This window comes from Dendrobates tinctorius, unplaced genomic scaffold (genome assembly GCF_039654945.1).
Source record: "Dendrobates tinctorius isolate UK_male_01 unplaced genomic scaffold, ASM3965494v1 ptg000023l, whole genome shotgun sequence".
Lineage (NCBI taxonomy): Eukaryota > Metazoa > Chordata > Amphibia > Anura > Dendrobatidae > Dendrobates > Dendrobates tinctorius.
Genome location: NW_027361691.1, coordinates 12,220,179 through 12,239,029, shown reverse-complemented (window position 1 = coordinate 12,239,029; position 18,851 = coordinate 12,220,179). Strand labels below are relative to the sequence as shown.

At 47.1% G+C, this 18,851-nt stretch overlaps 1 protein-coding gene across 4 annotated transcripts in view; it reads right to left on the bottom strand.

Annotated features, from left to right (window-relative positions):
- LOC141084515 (N-acetylated-alpha-linked acidic dipeptidase 2-like) overlaps positions 1 to 18,851 on the bottom strand; it is a 98,126-nt gene that overhangs the window by 24,686 nt on the left and 54,589 nt on the right. For all 4 annotated transcript variants that reach the window (XM_073569270.1, XM_073569271.1, XM_073569273.1 and 1 more), the window contains 2 exons: positions 4,706 to 4,769; positions 1,677 to 1,744 (listed from right to left, as the gene is read on the bottom strand). In XM_073569270.1, coding sequence (XP_073425371.1) covers positions 1,677 to 1,744; positions 4,706 to 4,769 — 132 coding nt within the window. The remainder of the gene's footprint in view (positions 1 to 1,676; positions 1,745 to 4,705; positions 4,770 to 18,851) is intronic.

Here is an 18,851-nt window from a genome sequence, read left to right as displayed (position 1 = left end):
CTGCGCACATACGCTAATGTGAAACCAGCCTAACTATGTGGACGGCCTGAGTCTCTCGTTTTTTGGCTTTTAAAGGGTCCTGAATTTGCGGGATCTATTTCTCGTTCACATCTTTATTAGGAAACAAGGACAGCGAGTTACCTGCAGACACGACCCCTTAAAATAAAGCAATAACCGCTCACGTTTGCAATGATTACTATACTATCCCAACACGGGCCGATTTTCATCTTGACAATCAAGAATCGGGTGAAGTTTCCAGTTACTGCAATCACCATATACTGCAGTAAGGGACCTTAAATCTAAAATCTATTTTTCTCATGCTTTCTGCCGGGATCTGTTCCAATATTTGGCAAGTAAAACACAGAAAAGGGTACAAAAAAATGAGGTTGATAAACTAAACTATAAATTATCTCTGAACGTGAAATGCTTATAATACAGACGATGGAATACTGGTGTCACCTAGTGGATGTGGTGATAACTGCATGAAAATTTGCAAAACTTGAAGTGACGCTGCATTTTACACACTTTTCCTCGGTTCTCATCTCATCACATGAAGGTTCTAATTGGCAGAACCTGCATCTTCCATACCTGGGCTCTTTGCTACTTTACACTAAGGCCAAGCGGTGTTTTCATATTTCGCTCATGGTGTCTTTACACGCTCCTCAACATTGAAATTGCAACACAAAGAAGGAAAAGTGGTGGAATTCTGAAAATCATAGGATGGATAGACAGGTTACCGATCTGTAAATGATGGAAACACGCAGCAATCCCAGCACTTCCATCTAGGTTTCTAATGATTGTCCAAGGACAGACTTTGCTCTGGACAACCCCTTTACCATGTGTATCAAGCATGTGATTTCCATAATTCCAAGACTTTTCTTTTTTGGTGTTGCAATCTCAATTCTTAGGAGTGCATAAGTCTCTGTTCACACTTGCATCATGGCTTCGGTTTATAACAGAAACCATAATGTTGTGCTGGATCCACTTCTCAAAATGCCTTCAAACCTGGTCCATCCAGTTCCTATTAAAGCGAGTATCCAGTCATATGATTAGGAGAAATAATCAATATTACATTGCATGGAGTCCAACACCAGTCACTCCATCAGATCAGCGGCTAACCGAATGCTCGAATAATAAGGTTGAGTCCCCGCGGCTCCATGTTTCGTGGCTGTTCGACAGCTACAACGCATGCAAGGATTGCCTAAGAAACCGACAATCCCTGCATGGGTTGTGGCTGTCAGCAGCCGCGGGGACTCGACATATTATTTGAGCATGCCGAAGACACTCGGTTAGCACCCGAGCATGCCTGGATAACGCCTTCTTCAGAGCATGCTCACTCATCACTAGTCACCACTAATCCAAAATGATTGTAGTCGATAAATTGCAGATCAGTCGGCGTCTGACCACGAGACCCCAACGGATTCCAAGAATTGTGAAATTCCCGTTGGAATGGAGTGGTGGTTTTGCTCCACTCATTGTCTATGGGACCGCAAAAAAAAACAAAAAACAAATCGAGCACTGGACTTGCCTATCTTCAGCCGTCAGACGACAACGAGTGAAGACGAGGTACACACATGGACAATCATTCCATTCCGACAGTGGAGCCCCATTATTGGGAATGGTGGGACTCCAGCGCTTGGAGCGTAACTGCTTCTCTTGCTATGTTAAAAACTCACCTGTTTGGTCACATCATATACCAGTTGGTACAACAATGGGGTACAATCAACTCTTAGTGTGTAGTTGCCTGAAAATAAAAAAAAATAAAAAAACATTAAAGTAAAATGCAAAAAAAAACAAAAACATTGTGATAAATAAGACTAATGAAAAAGGACATTGTTTAACTCCATATCAACATGGATTTATGAAGGATCGCTCCTGTCACACTAACCTGATCAGCTTCTATGAGGATGTAAGCTCTCAAATGGACCAAGGAGAATCATTGGATGTCATTTATCTCGACTTCTCTAAAGCATTTGACACTGTCCCACATAAAAGATTGGTAAGTAAGATGAGAAAGCTGGGGCTAGGGGAAAATGTGTGTAGATGGGTAGGTAGCTGGCTTAGTGATAGAAAACAAAGAGTGGTTATTAATGGGGCATACTCAGATTGGGCCAGGGTTACTAGTGGGGGACCACAGGGTTCTGTATTGGGCCCCCTACTATTTAATATATTTATTAATGATCTAGTGGATGGCTTACACAGTAAAATATCAGTATTTGCAGATGATACAAAACTATGTAAGGTAGTTAACACAAAGGAGGACAGTTTACAACTACAGACAGATTTGAGTAAATTGGAGAATTGGGCTGAAAAATGGCAAATGAGGTTTAACACAGATAAGTGTAAGGTTATGGACATGGGAAGGAGAAACAGATGCTACAATTACTTACTAAATGGGAAACTGCTGGGGAAATCAGACATGGAAAAAGACTTAGGCATCTTAGTCAATAAGAAGCTAAATTGGAGCGCCCAGTGTCAGGCAGCTGCCACCAAAGCCAATAGGGTGATGGGATGCATTAGAAGAGGTCTGGGGACACGAGATGAAAACATAATTCTCCCTCTGTACAAATCACTCGTCAGACCACACTTGGAGTATTGTGTGCAATTTTGGACGCCTGTGCTCAAGAAAGACATTACTGAACTTGAAAGGGTTCAAAGGCGGGCTACTAAAATGATAAATGGAGTTGGTTCACTACAATACCCAGAAAGGTTATCAAAATTAGGTCTATTTACTCTAGAAAAGAGAAGACTTAGGGGAGACCTAATATATATGTACAAGTATATCAGAGGGCAATACAGAGATCTCTCCAATGAACTGTTTGTACCAAGGACTGTGACAAGAACAAGGGGGCATTCTCTTCGTTTGGAGGAAAGACAATTTCTGCACCAGCATAGAAGAGGGTTCTTCACGGTAAGAGCAGTGAGGCTCTGGAATTCTCTTCCTGAGGAAGTGGTGATGGCCAACTCACTGAATGAATTTAAGAAAGGAATGGATGCTTTTCTTGTGAGTAACAGTATAGAAGGTTACGAATAACAGAATATTATAGGTAGATGGTTGACCCAGCTTAGGGGAAGGAATTTTTTTCCCTATGGAGAAAATTGGCTTCTACTCTGTGGGTTTTTTGCCTTCCCCAGGATCAACAATGCAGAACAGCTGCACTAAAAATAGGCTGAACTAGATGGACATAAGGTCTTCCTTCAGCCTTCAAAACTATGTTACCATGTTATGTTATTACAGCTAAGGAGAAGAAGAATCTATAATGGGTGGTAGCGGTGAGCATCAATCTATAGTTCTCCAGATATTGTGGTGGGGACATCTTTACGCATGTCATATTACGGTACTGGAATGTCATAGATATCCCTCTGGCAGACAATGATGTAAATGGCCACCATTTCCTCTGCAGAAACTGACCATGAGTGACCAGTCATGGTCCCATGTACTACCAAATTTAATATCTTGATTTTACCAGAACTATATATAAATAAATATACATATATCATATCCTATCATCATGACCAAAAGATTGAGGCTAACACAAGTTTTGGTTATCACAAAGTTTCAGTTTTTAGAGTGGCAATTTGCATTAACTCTAGATTGTTAAGAAGAGTGATCAGATGAATGGCTAAAAATTGCAGTCATTCCTTGTCATGAAAATCAACCATCACAAAAACTCTGATTTTCATTGAATTTTCAGCCATTCCACAAAATGACCTACTCACACCATATCAGTGATCTAGAAATCTTCAGAGGCTGGACAGACATGTGCCTGAGATGGTTTAATGAATCCTGCATTGAGCAGGGGGTTAGACATGATGACCGCGGAGGTCCCTTCCAACTCTAACATTCTAGGATTCTATGATCTTCTGGTTAGAACAGGAGAAAGTGATAACTAGGACAAGGCAGCTGATATCACTCTGTCATGCTGATCGAATTGTAAGAACAGACTGGTTGCTTTCAAAGGGCGATAATGCTTGAAATCATTGTTTTCTTCGGATAACCATGGTTACCCTCTCCAAGGAAGCGTATGAAATTACAACGTTGCTTGTAAGATTGACCCCAAATCAACCATTTATCAGTTCATCAAGAACTTCAAAGAGAGGTTCAATTGCTGTGAAGAAGGCTGCATAGAACATGGGAGTAATGTTATTTGCTCTGATAAAGCCCCCTTTAGACTGTTTGGGAAATCTGGAAGGATGATTGTATGGAGACAAAGAGTTGAGCGCTGCTATGAGCCATGTGTGCTGCCAGAGTAAAGCTTCCTGAGACCATTCAACTGTGGGAGATTCTCATCCATGGTGAGGGATCACTCACAATTTTTCCTAAGAATATTGCCATGAATAAAGAATGGGATCCAAACCAAGAGCAACTCCTTCCAACCATCCAGGCAGAATTTGATGATGAACAATGCTTTTTCCAGTATTATGGAGACCACGTCAAAAGGTAAAAACGTGCCAACTAAGTGGCTAGGTCAACCAAAGCATTGACATTTTGGGTCCATGGCCAGGACCCCCCACCCCCAGGTCAACATAACTATTGAGTCTTTGCATCAATTTGATGCAGTTTTTAATAAAAGTTCACAACCTTATGGAATATTGATAATTGTAATAGAAACATAAAAGATCTAAAAACACCGAAGCCGCAAAATTTGTGTCAGGCTCAAGACTTTTAGCCACGACTCTAGGAGCGTAAGTGTGGAGCAATTACCTTCGATTGAAGAATCTGAATTGATATAAGCGACGCCTCTTTCCTGGAGAATTTTTGCATTTTCCTGCAGACATAAAAAAAACCCAACAACATAAATAACGGTAACATAAAGTAATGAGAAAAGAGCCACATAAGACGAGAACTTCTCTTTCGAATGAAGAAAGCTTTCAGAATGTCTCACGGAAGGTGTCTACAGTGTCACTCAGGAAGTCCAACCCTAGAAGTCTGTGCACAAGTTCCTTGAAGACATCGTATGGCCATTAAGGGGTCCAGTGTCTCCCACTCACCAATTTACTGAATCCGCTCTCCCCATCATAGGGACTGGCCAACAAACAACATTCCCAGGATAGGTGATAAATACCTGATTGATCATAAGAGCGGTGGTCCCATGTCCCCTCACCATGATTTAAGTGGATCAGTGGTCCTGCAATCATACTGCTGCCCAGCTCTGTCTATGGGGCCTCCATACTGGGCATACATACGAGAGTGTCGCTGCTTTTGGAAGAAGGCAGACATTTTTAGAACGCAAACACTTGTGACACTTCTTGTGGACCCCACTAGGCCTCTGTCAGCTTTGCAAGTTTTAACCATTAAAGGGGTATTTCCATCTCCAAGATCATGTTCCAATATGTACCAGGTGTAATAATATTATTAGCAAATACCTCCAATTAGAAATGTAGTATAGTTCTTCTGATTCGCTATGTCTCTTTCCTCATGTGCAGGCATTCCTTATGCATCCATGGTTACGATGACTGGTATTGTGACAGTTAGCTACTTGCTAGTGGTCGTAACCATGGATGCCCAAGGTCCTGTAATGCCTGCACATAGGGAAAGAGACATAGTCTATCAGAAGAACTATACTACATTTCTAATTGAAGATATTTGCTAATATTGGATAGGATCTTGGAGATGGGAATACCCCTTTAAGCATCAGATTTTTGCAGAATATTCTTTCTTGCCCAGTCTATCACCATGGCAACCATTGGCATTTGCAGGTCAAGCTCAGTGTTGTAATGTTATGTGTGTTAAATACCAAACATATCCACAGAAAAAAAAGGAAAGGACTTGGGAAAGTCTTCTTCCAACCAGTGGCTGGAAAAATGGAAATATTTGTTTACAGCAGATCTCCGAGCACTTGGACTAGTAATAATTGTATCCTATTACAATGTGAATTATTCGTCCAGATGTGATCAAGCTGGGCTGGTTCTTCTACACAGTAGCCATTCAGAGCTGCAGTGTAAAGCAGGGAAAAGAAACAATCAGACAGCGGTTGAGGCAGGGGATGATTCATTTTGGTTTCAACAAATAAAGGTTACTCCTTTTTGGATGAGTCCTACGTAGAGATCAGCATAAAAACACACACGCAAACTATACATACACACTAGATGGTGGTAGATCGGGTATTCTAGAATATATATGCAGTTTATTTTTGAAGATTTAATAATAATGCAATAATGCACTCCCCAATCCTGATATGCATGGGTCCCCTCACCCCCCAATCCTGGTATGCATGGTCCCCTCACCCCCCAATCCTGGTATGCATGGTCCCCTCACCCCCCCCCCCCTTTCTTGGTATGCATGGTCCTCTCTCACACCCCACTCCTGGTATGCATGGTATCCTCACCCCCCTTTCCTGGTATGCATGGTCCCCTCACTCCCCTTTGGTGAATGCATGGTCCCCTCACCCCCCAGTCCTGGTATGCATGGTCCTCTCACCCCCCAATCCTGGTATGCATGGGTCCCCTCACCCCCAATCCTGACATGCATGGTCCCGTCACCCCCCTTTCGTGGTATGCATGGTCCCCTCACCCCCCTTTCGTGGTATGCATGGTCCCCTCACCCCCCAATCCTGGTATGCATGGTCCCCTCACTCCCCTTTCTTGGTATGCATGGTCCCCTCAACCCCCTATCCTGGTATGCATGGTCCCCTCAACCCCCAATCCTGGTATGCATGGTCCCCTCACCCCCCAATCCTGGTATGCATGGTCCTCTTACCCTCCTTTTGGGGTATGCATGGTCCCCTCACCCCCAGTCCTGGTATGCATGGTCCGCTCACCCCCCAATCCTGGTATGCATGGTCCACTCACCCCCCTATCCTGGTATGCATGGTCTCCTCACCCCCCCCTTTCTTGGTATGCATGGTCCTCTCACACCCCAATCCTGGTATGTATGCTCACCGTCACCCCCCTTTCCTGGTATGTATGGTCCCCTCACCCCCCTTTCCTGGTATGCATGGTCCCCTCACCCCCCCCCAGTTCTGGTATGCATGGTCCTCTCACCCCCCAATCCTGGTATGCATGGGTCCCCTCACCCCCAATGCTGATATGCATGGTCCAGTCACCCCCCTATCCTGGTATGCATGGTCCCCTCACCCCCCAATCCTGGTATGCATGGTCCCCTCACCCCCCAATCCTGGTATGCATGGTCCCCTCACCCCCCAATCCTGGTATGCATGGTCCCCTCACCCCCCAATCCTGGTATGCATGGTTCCCTCACCCCCCTTTCCTGGTATGCATGGTCCCCTCACCCCCCTTTCCGTGTAGCCGCGACCAATCAGCAACGCGGCCCTGTAGCCGCGACCAATCACTGCCGCGGCCCTGTACAAAAATAATATTAAAAATAAAAAAAAAAAAGTTATTCTTACCTTCCGACGGCCTCCTGTGTTCTTTCCACGCGCCCGGCCTCGCGTTCCCAGTAATACTTTGCGGCTTAGACCGCTGATGACGCTGGTCTTCTCTCTCGCTCGAGTGACGCCGGTCTTCTTTCTCGCTTTCGCGAGAGTGACGTCATCAGCGGTCTAAGCCGCAAAGCATTACTGGGAACGTGAGGCCGGGTGCGTGGAAAGAACACAGGAGGCCGTCGGAAGGTGAGAATAACTTTTTTTTATTTTAATTCTCTTTTTTTTTTTACAGATTAAGGCCTACGCCTGCCGCTGATTGGTTGCGGCCTGGCGGGGGCCTGGCGGCCGCGACCAATAAGTGGCCCGCGATTTCGGTTATATGTAACAACGCTGTAAGCGTCACTCTGTCTGAAGCCTTTATAGACTGCGCAAGCGCGACGCGCCTGCGCAGTCTGGCTCCAGACAGAATGAGGCAGCCAGCGATGAGAAGTGTGTATGGTGCCGAAGATGGTGGTACCGTACACACTGCATACCGCCATTTCCGATGCCATACTTACATACTTACCTGACAGGGAGGAGCGTTGCCGCGGCGCTTCTCTTCGGCCGGAGACCGGGGCGGGAATGCGGCCGGAATCGCGCATGCGAAGTGTGTCTTCAGCAATATGGCGCCGGACTCCAGCGCCAGACTCCTCCCCCGGCCTCCAGCAGAACGTGGTGACAGCGCTGGAGCACAGGAAAGGAGGGTGAGTATAAATGTTTTAGTTTTTTTTGTATGTGTGTAGTTTTAATAGTAGTGAGGGGACCATGCATACCAGGATAGGGGAGGTAAGAGGACCATGCATACCAGGATTGGGGGATGAGGGGTACCATGCATACCAGGATAGGGGGGTGAGTGGTACCATGCATACCAGGATAGGGGGATGAGGAGTACCATCCCCCCGGACTGGGGGATGACGGGTACCATGCATACCAGGATAGGGGGGTGAGGGGTACCATGCATACCAGAACTGGGGGATGAGGGGTACCATGCATACCAGGATAGGTGGGTGAGGGGTACCATGCATACCAGGATTGGGGGGATGACAGGACCATGCATACCAGGATAGGGGGGTGAGGGGACCATGCATACCAGGATAGGGGGGGTGACGGGTACCATGCATACCAGGATAGGGGGGTGAGGGGACCATGCATACCAGGATAGGGGGATGAGGGGTACTATGCATACCAGGATTGGGGTGGTGAGGGGTACCATGCATACCAGGATTGGGGGATGAGGAGTACCATGCATATCAGGATAAGGGGGTGAGGGGACCATGCATACCAGTATTGGGGGATGAGGGGTACCATGCATAACAGGATAGGGGGGGTGAGGGGTACCATGCATCACAGGACTGGGGGATGAGGGGTACCATGCATACCAGAATAGGGGGGTTAGAGGACCATGCATACCAGGATATGGGAGGTTAAAAACAGGGTGGCACATGTAAAGGAGCTGAAACTCCTAAACCCTTCATCCAATTTTAATGTGGATAACCTCAAATGAAAGCTGAAAGTCTGAACTTCAACTGCATCTGAATTGTTTTGTTTAAAATTCATTGTGGTAATGTCTAGAACCAAAATCAGAAAAATGTTGTCTCTGTCCAAATATATATATATGGACCTAACTGTATATATTATATATATACAGCTCTGGCAAAAATTAAGAGACCACTGCACAGTTTTATAAAAATCAGCTTCTCCACATGTCTGACAGCCATTCCATTCCAGTGTCAGGTGAATTCCAACCAGAGAAAACCTCATTCTACTTAATGTCCTTCTGATTAGGTGATCACCTGAACCAAATCTTATTTAATGAAGGAAAGTATAATAAACCCTGCTGTGGTGTTCACAATTCTCTTGCAATAGGACAAGCTGGATGGCAAAACAAGTGCTAGTAATATCCCAAAAGTAACAGGAATGAAAAAATAACTTTTAACCATGCCAAAGCAGTTGAAAAGAAAAAAGTCTTGAGGAAAAGAAGGGCTCACTTCTAGTTTTTCTAGCAGAGGGATACAGTGAGCGTCATGTTGCCTCCATCCTTAAAATTTCTAAGACGGCAGTTAAGAGTTGAGCGACTTTTGTTTTTTTAGGGTCGAGTTTCGTTTCGTGAAACCTGACTTTTCCAAAAGTCGGGTCGAGCAAGATCGTCCCATTATAGGGAAAAGTCGGGGTCGTACCGAAACACGAAACCCAATGTAAGTCAATGGGGAATAAAAGTCGGCAGTGAGAGGAGGACAGGAAACACACCTACAGTGCCCATTTGAATGCCAAAAGCATCAATTCTTCTTACTTAAGCTTGTCAACCTTAATTAACTTCATAATACAAGTTACGCACTGAAAAATGGGGGTTATTTGACTAAAGTTGGGGGGGGGGGGGGAGGGCTGGCTGCAGGTTTTCATGTGCCCTGGGCGAAAGAGCGCCCCTTTAACACATACCACAACTCATCATGCTCCGATACGGCAGAGAAATAGCGGTATAGTACAATGAAAAATACCTCACTTTTTACATCTCATGACGAGGCCCATCTATTTCTCCATACAGAATCATTGGTCCCATATAATGTTTGAAACAGTATATGATGAGCTCCACATAATGCTACAGTATATGTTGGTCCCCATGGATGAAGCTCCACTGTCTTATGGGCCCAAATAATGCTCCAAACATAATGGGCCCCATTTCTAATGCTCTAGTGTATAATGGGCCCTGTAAATGCTGCTCCAGTGTCTGATGTCCACCTTTGGAATGTTCCAGTGTATGGTGGGCCCCATCTATCATTCTCCAGAGTATAGTGCTCCCCAAAAATTGCTGTCCCAACATTGAAAACAATCAAATAAGTCTCCTCGCTAGGGAATCCCTGTACTTGTCTGGACTCCTCGTCGTCCCCATCTTCCATCTCACTGCACAGTATTTCAACTTTGCAAGTGCTGTGATCCTGAGCAAGCAGGGGGGGCCCACTCGTTGGCCACGGCACTGGCACAGGGCCCCTGATAGTACGGTGGTGTGTCTGATGGCGGGTGGGCCGAACCTGCACTTTCATCTGCAGCTTCCTCTTTGTCACCGTGTAAGATGGAACTGTATATGGGAAGGGTAACCTGAGTTTCATCAGGGTCAGATTCAGGTTGTGTAGCGTGCGAGGGGAATGTAGTGGTCTGGGTCAATGTACCAGCAGATTCATCGAGCAGTGGCTGGGCATCAGTGCACTTGTGTCGCCCCCAGGAGTACGGTCGCCACAGTGGCATTACCTTCTTCCTAGGGAGTGTGATGTCATGCTTGGGAGCAACGAAGGATCTCTCTAGCAGGTTAACTGATTGGGCGGCGTTATTCCCACGAGTCATGACCCTCCAAACAGCGTTCATGAAGGCAAAGTGTTTGTTTTACGTGGGCAATATGGTTGCAAAGCTGAACCTTAAAGGAATGTCCAGAAGGGCACCACCAGGAGTGGAGCCTACGGTTAAATTCGACTCAACCTGGGAAACCTCAACCATGCCAGCTACAGAACAGATGCACACATTGCAAGCTTAATTCCGTTAACGAACGAGACTCCGTCATGCCCCTCGGTCCGAGTCCGGCTTACTAGAGGGACACGTGAGGCTCTGGCACATGAGATTGGCCAATAACTGGTGTGTCATGCCCTTACATGTCCGTGGCTGCATGTGCGCTACACTGAAAAGGCCAGCGTTTGTCGCTTACAGGTGTAGATAACCCGCTGAACAACGTTAGTGATGGGGATCACTGATGACAATTATTACCCGCGAACAATGATTTCCCAGTAAGTGCAGGTCAACCGCAGTTCCGGAATTAGGCCTAACCGTCATTCCTGAAAAAACGAAAAACTTACGTGTGCAAACCACAGGTGCTGTAGCTTGCTTAACAGCTCGCCAGCCGTTCTCACGCCCAGTATGGATTGCACGTGATTGCACAAAGGTTAGAAAGGGTACCGTTTCCCCGGATTACATGTATGGATAGCATACACATTCAAAATATATGTCTATACATCAGGAGGCAGGCTCAGACGGTGATAGGCCCAGTATGGATTGCACGTGATTGCAGAAAAGTTAGAAAGGGTACCGTTTCCCCAGATAACATGTATGGATAGCGTACACATTCAAAATATATGTCTATACATCAGGAGGCAGGCTCAGACGGTTTTAGGCCCAGTATGGATTGCACGTGATTGCACAAAGGTTAGAAAGGGTACCGTTTCCCCGGATAACATGTATGGATAGCGTACACATTCAAAATATATGTCTATACATCAGGAGGCAGGCTCAGACGGTGTTAGGCCCAGTATGGATTGCACGTGATTGCACAAAGGTTAGAAAGGGTACCGTATCCCCAGATAACATGTATGGATAGCGTACACATTCAAAATATATGTCTATACATCAGGAGGCAGGCTCAGACGGTTTTAGGCCCAGTATGGATTGCACGTGATTGCACAAAGGTTAGAAAGGGTACCGTTTCCCCGGATAACATGTATGGATAGCGTACACATTCAAAATATATGTCTATACATCAGGAGGCAGGCTCAGACGGTGTTAGGCCCAGTATGGATTGCACGTGATTCCACAAAGGTTAGAAAGGGTACCGTTTCCCCGGATAACATGTATGGATAGCGTACACATTCAAAATATATGTCTATACATCAGGAGGCAGGCTCAGACGGTGTTAGGCCCAGTATGGATTGCACAAAGGTTAGAAAGGGTACCGTATCCCCGGATAACATGTATGGATAGCGTACACATTCAAAATATATGTCTATACATCAGGAGGCAGGCTCAGACGGTGTCAGGCACAGTATGGATTTGACGGCCCAGACTACACAGCGGAGGAGCAGGGAGAGGTAAAGATTACAAATGCTGGGGCCCAGCCCAAGCAAGGGGGGCACACTCGTGGGCGTCGGTACTGGCACTGGGCCCCTCATAGTACGGCGGTGTCTGACGGCGGGTGTGCACCACCACCGTCAGACACTTGATTGCACTATGAAGGACCCTGTGCCAGTGCCCGCGCCCAAGAGTCGGCCTACCCACCTGTCCAGGGCAACTGCACTCGCACGGTGTCGTGCGCTAGGTGGTGACCCCGGCCATGGGGGGGGGAGGCAGCACAGTTAGGGAGTTTTAGAAAGTGGCATATGTTGATGTTGGACATTCAGCTGATGCAAAAGGTGAAATAGGTCAAGTCCCAGGAAGAGGTGGACCAAAGCAAGCCATTTTTCTGTCACCCTATGTGTCATCAGGGGAATGTGGGACAAAATCCTTGGAAACCCATGCGTGGTTCATTTTAATGAAGGTTAGATCATCCACATTTTGGGTTGACAGACGGGTCCTTTTTTCTGTCAGGATTGATCCAGCTGCACTGAAGACTCTTTCCGATAGCACACTTGCAGCTGGGCAAGCGAGCTCCTGTAAGGCATATTGTGCCAATTCAGGCCAGGTGTCCAGTTTAGCGGCCCAATAGTCAAAGGGGAATGACCTGTGTGGGAGAACATCGATATGGGAGGAAAAGTAGTTTGTAACCATAGTTGACAACTGCTGTCTCCTGTCACTTTCCATCGATGCAGTATTACCAGTTGTGTGAGTGGTACTTGAAAAATCAGTCCACAACATTGTCATGAAACCCCTGTCTCCAACGCCACTTCTGCTGTGTGCACCACGAACACCTCTGCCAAGCTGCCCCCGGCCCGTACGGCTCGTGTGAGAACCATCACCGCTGCTGTGTGCTGGGAATGCCTCAAGCAACCGATTTACCAGAGTTGCTTGTTTATTAGCCAATATTAGGTCAAGGTTCTCCTGTGGCATGATGTTTTGTAATTTGCCTTTATAGCGTGGATCCAGGATGCTGGCCAACCAGTAGTCGTCATCGTTCATCATTTTGGCAATGCGGGGGTCCCTTTTTAGGATCTGCAAGGCATAATCTGACATGTGGGCCAATGTTCCCGGTGTCAATGATGCACTGCGAGTGCTGGTTGGAGGAGCACTTTCTGGCAAATCCACATCCCTCCAGTCACGCACAAACCCTGTACCAGACCTTGCCACGCCAACATTTTCACTTGCCCCACGAGATGCATCCTCCTCCCCTAAGTAATCATCCCCATCATCCTCCTCCTCCTCCTCTTCTTCCTCCACCTCGTCCAGGAGAGGTCCCTGAGCAGACAATGGCTGAATGTCATCAAGGATTCCCTCCTCCTCTTCCTCCTCATCAACATTGGCTGCAGAAGCCTGCTCCTTAAGGTGCGTCAAAGTTTGCATGAGCAGACGCATAAGTGGGATGCTCATGCTTAGGATGGCGTCGTCTGCACTTACCAGCTGTGTGCATTCCTCAAAACACTGAAGGACTTTACAGAGGTCTTTCAGCTTCGACCACTGCACACCGGTCAACTCCATGTCTGCTCTCAACGTGCCTGGCCGTGTATCCTCCCACAAATGCATTATGGCCTGCCTCTGCTCGCACAGCCGCTCCACCATGTGCAGGGTGGAGTTCCACCTTGTTGCAATGTCGATAATGAGGCGGTGGTTGGGAAGGTGGAGCAATCGCTGCAGCTTCTGCATACGAATGGAGTGTACAGGCGACCGGCGGATGTGCGCGCACAGTCTTCGCACCTTCTGGAGCAGGGCTGTTAACTCCGGATAATTTTTGAGGAAGCACTGCACCACCAGGTTCAAGGTGTGAGCCAAGCAAGGTATGTGGCTGAGTTTTGAAAGGGCTATGGCTGCCACAAAATTACGCCCGTTATCACTAACTACCTTGCCTGCCTCAAGATGTACACTGCCCAGCCATGACTCAGTTTGTCACTGAAAGTACTCGGCCAGCACCTCGGCGGTGTGTCTGTCGCCCAAACACATCATCTGCAACACTGCCTGCTGACGCTTTCCACTAGCTGCTCGATAGGGGGACACCTCGTGTGCAACAGTGGCAGCTGCAGATGGAGTGCTCGTATGACTGCGCTCTGTGGACGAGCTTTCGCTTCTGGAGGAGGAGGAGGAAGGTCGAACGCCTACAGCCAACTGTTTCCTATACCGTGGGCTAGGCAGCACTGTCCCACCACCGCCGTCCCCTGTGGACCCTGCATCCACCACATTAACCCAGTGCGCAGTGATGGACACGTAACGGCCCTGGCCATGCCGACTGGACCATGCATCAGTTGTGAGGTGCACCTTTCCGCTCACTGACTGCTTGAGTGCATGGACAATGCGGTCTTTCACATGATGGTGGAGGGCTGGGATGGCTTTGCGAGAGAAGAAGTGGCGACTGGGTAGGTCATAGCGTGGTACTGCATAGGCCATGAGTTCGCGGAAAGCTGGGCTTTCCACCAACCGAAAAGGCATCATCTCAAACGAGATTAGTTTTTGCAATGTGGGCGTTCAAACCCAGTGTACGCGGATGAGAGACTGAGTACTTTCTTGACCTACTCATAGTGTCTGGGAGGGTGAGCTGGACTTGAGAGCTGCATATGGTGGAAGTAGCGGTGGACAGGGAGGACTGAGAGAGGGTTGATGATGGTGATGGAGTTGGTGTTCTTTCTGATGGCCTAGAATCAGTCTTTCGTTGATATAACAGTGGGATTCCCTGACTGCTGTGGCCTTGCAACAACACCTCAACATTTGCTGCTGTGCTAACCGGTGGGCTTACAGTGGGGGAAACAATGTAGCGTTGCTGACTACCTTCGTTGTGATCAGTTGCACATGTGGCACTTGAGGTTTGGTGTTGTGTCCACGCTTGCAAGTGCATGCTGGTTAAATGTCTAAGCATGCAACTGGTATTCAAATTTTTCAGATTTTTCCCTCGGCTAAAGGTCTTTGCGCACTTCTTACAGATAACCTTGGCCTGATCATGAGGATTTTGTTCAAAAAAGTGCCACACTGCACTCTTCCTACTTTGGCAGACATTTTGCGGCCTAGCACACTGTGATCTTTGGACCCTCTGGACAAGCTGTCCAGCAACTCTTTTGATGTTTGGAACCTGTCTTTGGAGTGCTCCGGGCCTGCCAGATAACAGCTGTTGCGATGTCGATGTCTGCTGTGGATGCTCCTCATCTGAGCTATTGGAAGCAGCACCCTCTTCCCCCAATGGATGCCAATCTGGGTCAACAACTGGGTCATCCATCACCTCCTCTTCTTCTATGTCATGTGCACCTTCCTCTGTGTCACCGTGTATGGTGGTATAGTGTGCGGGAAGGGGCACCTGAGTCTCATCAGGGTCAGAATCTGGCTCTGTACACTGCGAGGACAATGTAGTGCTCTGAGTGAATGTACCAGCAGAATCATCCATCAGCGGCTGTGCATCAGTGCACTCCATGTCAGATTCATCTTGGCCTGGGTAATTCACCATTTCACTTGATAATCCAGGCATGGTATGTGAAAACAGCTCCATGGAGTAATCAGTAGTATGGCCTGCGTCATCCTTCAATCTTGGTTGGGGTGAAGGACACAAGGAAAGGTGTGGTTCATGAACATGAGCCTCCAATGACGACTCAGTGCTTTTACTTTTTACAACTGAAGAAGAGGAGGCGATAGAGCTGGAGGCTGAGTCAGCAATGTAAGACAAAACTTTTTCCTGATGCTCTGGCTTTAAAAGCGGTTTGCCAACTCCTAGAAAACTAAGCCTTCGAGGCCTTATGTAGCCAGACGATGACACAGGCTCAACACCTCCTGCATTCGGTCCTATTTTGCTCTTGCCACTACCATCAGATCCACCACCAACACCATCATTACCAGCTGCCAACCCCCGCCCAATTCCACGGCCTCTTCCACCAGCCTTCCTCATTTTTGGTAGAAAAGTAGACAAAATCCAACAAACTATATAGTAATGTAAAACAAGGTACAAGGTGTCTATAGAACAGGGGAGATTTTGAATTTCTGCAGACACTTCTGGACACTGGACACTTTTGGATTGTGTGAGGCCCAATGAATATCTGAGCGCTATGTGACAGGCTCGATGGCACAGCTGTGACCAAAGTGACTAGAGGATAAGGGAGATTTTGAATTTCTGCAGACACTTGTGGACACTGGACACTTTTGGATTGTGTGAGGCCCAATGAATATCTGAGCGCTATGTGACAGGCTCGATGGCACAGCTGTGACCAAAGTGACTAGAGGATAAGGGAGATTTTGAATTTCAGCAGACACTTGTGGACACTGGACACTTTTGGATTGTGTGAGGCCCAATGAATATCTGAGCGCTATGTGAAAGGCTCGATGGCACAGCTGTGACCAAAGTGACTAGAGGATAAGTGAGATTTTGAATTTCAGCAGACACTTGTGGACACTGGACACTTTTGGATTGTGTGAGGCCCAATGAATATCTGAGCGCTATGTGACAGGCTCGATGGCACAGCTGTGACCAAAGTGACTAGAGGATAAGTGAGATTTTGAATTTCAGCAGACACTTGTGGACACTGGACACTTTTGGATTGTGTGAGGCCCAATGAATATCTGAGCGCTATGTGACAGGCTCGATGGCACAGCTGTGACCAAAGTGACTAGAGGATAAGGGAGATTTTGAATTTCTGCACACACTTGTGGACACTGGACACTTTTGGATTGTGTGAGGCCCAATGAATATCACAGCGCTATGTCACAGGCAGAAATTGGCTAGTGTATCACAAACTACAAGGTGTATGTAAAATTGGGCAGAATAGGAATCTCCCTAGAGTGCAGGTCTGTAAGAACGGAACATGTCCTCGTTTTATTCTCACAGAGTGACACACTGATAGCTTCACTGTGGCTGTGATAACAGCCGTTACACGGTACTGTGTGAGGAGCGTACACTGCTGTATGGTGTGAAAAAATGCACGCTCAGTACCTCAGCAGGACAAAAAATTGGGATTGCTTTTAAAAAAGCAGTTTGCGGAGCAGTGGGTAAACAGCAATGCAGGAATGTCAGGAAGCCTTAGAAGGCAGCCCAACAACCAACACCACTGATACACCACTATATAGCCTCCCCTTGCACTGCACACACAGTGACTGATGTGTTGTACAGGCAAAATCGCTAGCAGCAGAAGCAGTTTTTTTTTCTTCTCAGCAGGACAAAAAAATTGGGATTGCTTTTAAAAAAGCAGTTTGCGGAGCAGTGGGTAAACAGCAATGCAGGAATGTCAGGAAGCCTTAGAAGGCAGCCCAACAACCAACACCACTGATACACCACTATATAGCCTCCCCTTGCACTGCACACACAGTGACTGGTGTGTTGTACAGGCAAAATCGCTAGCAGCAGAACCAGTTTTTGGTGTCTTCTTCCCTGCCTAACGCTCTCCCTACAAAATCATCATCATCAGCAGCTCTCCCTATTCTGAGATCAGCATGAGTATCATGGCGGTCGGCGTGCACGCCCTTTTATACCCCCTGTGACGCCCCCCAAAGCAAGCCAATCACTTGCATGCCCTTCTGAAAGATGGTGGTGACCCGTGCCTATGTCATCACGTTGCCCTCAGTGTCCGTGGATCCCGATTGGCTGAAAAAGAGCGCAAAACAAACTTTTGAAACGCGACTTTGGCGCGTAAGTCGCCGACTTCGTGGCCGACCTCATCCTAGGGTCGGGTTTCGTTTCATGAAACCCGACTTTGCCAAAAGTCGGCGACTTTTGAAATTTTTCGACCCGTTTCGCTCAACTCTATCGGCAGTCCATTACAACAAGGTCAAGCAGCAGACATTGGGGACAACAAAGCTACAGACCAGCAGAGGGTGAAAACAACTCTCCACTGACCAGGATGACCATCATCTTATTCGAATGTCACTCAGCAAACGCAGGATGACATCAAGTGATCTACAAAAGGAAGGGCAAATGGCAGCTAGGGTGAAATGCATGGCAAGAACAGTTCATAACAGGCTCCTAGAGGCAGGGCTCAAGTCATGTAAAGCTAGAAAAAAGCCTTTCATCAATGAGAAGCAAAGGAGAGCCAGGCTGAAGTTTGCCAAAGACTATAAGGATTGGACCATAGAGGACTGGAGTAAGGTAATATTCTCTGATGAGTCTAATTTTCTGCTTTGCCCAACACCTGGTCATCTAACGGTTAGACGGAGACCTGGAGAGGTGTACAAGCCACAGTGTCTTGCACCCACTGTGAAATTTGGTGGAGGATCGGTGATGATCTGGAGATGCTTTATCAAGGCTGGAATTGGGCAGGTTAATCTTTGCGAAGGACGTATGAATCAAGCCGCATACAAGGTTATCCTGGAAAAACAGTTGATTCCTTCTGCTCAGGCAATGTTCCCCAACTCTGAGGACTGTTTTTTCCAGCCGGACAATGCGCCATGCCATACAGGAGGGTCAATCAATGTGTGGATGAAGGACCACCACATCATTTCCCTGTCATGGGCAGCCAATCTCCAGACCTGAAGCCCATTGAAAACCTCTGGAATGTAATCAAGAGGAAGATGGATAGTCACAAGCCATCAAACAAAGAAGAACTGCTTACATTTCTGTACCAGGAGTGGCATAAGGTCACCCAAAAGCAGTGTGAAAGACTGGTGGAAAGCAGCCAAGACACA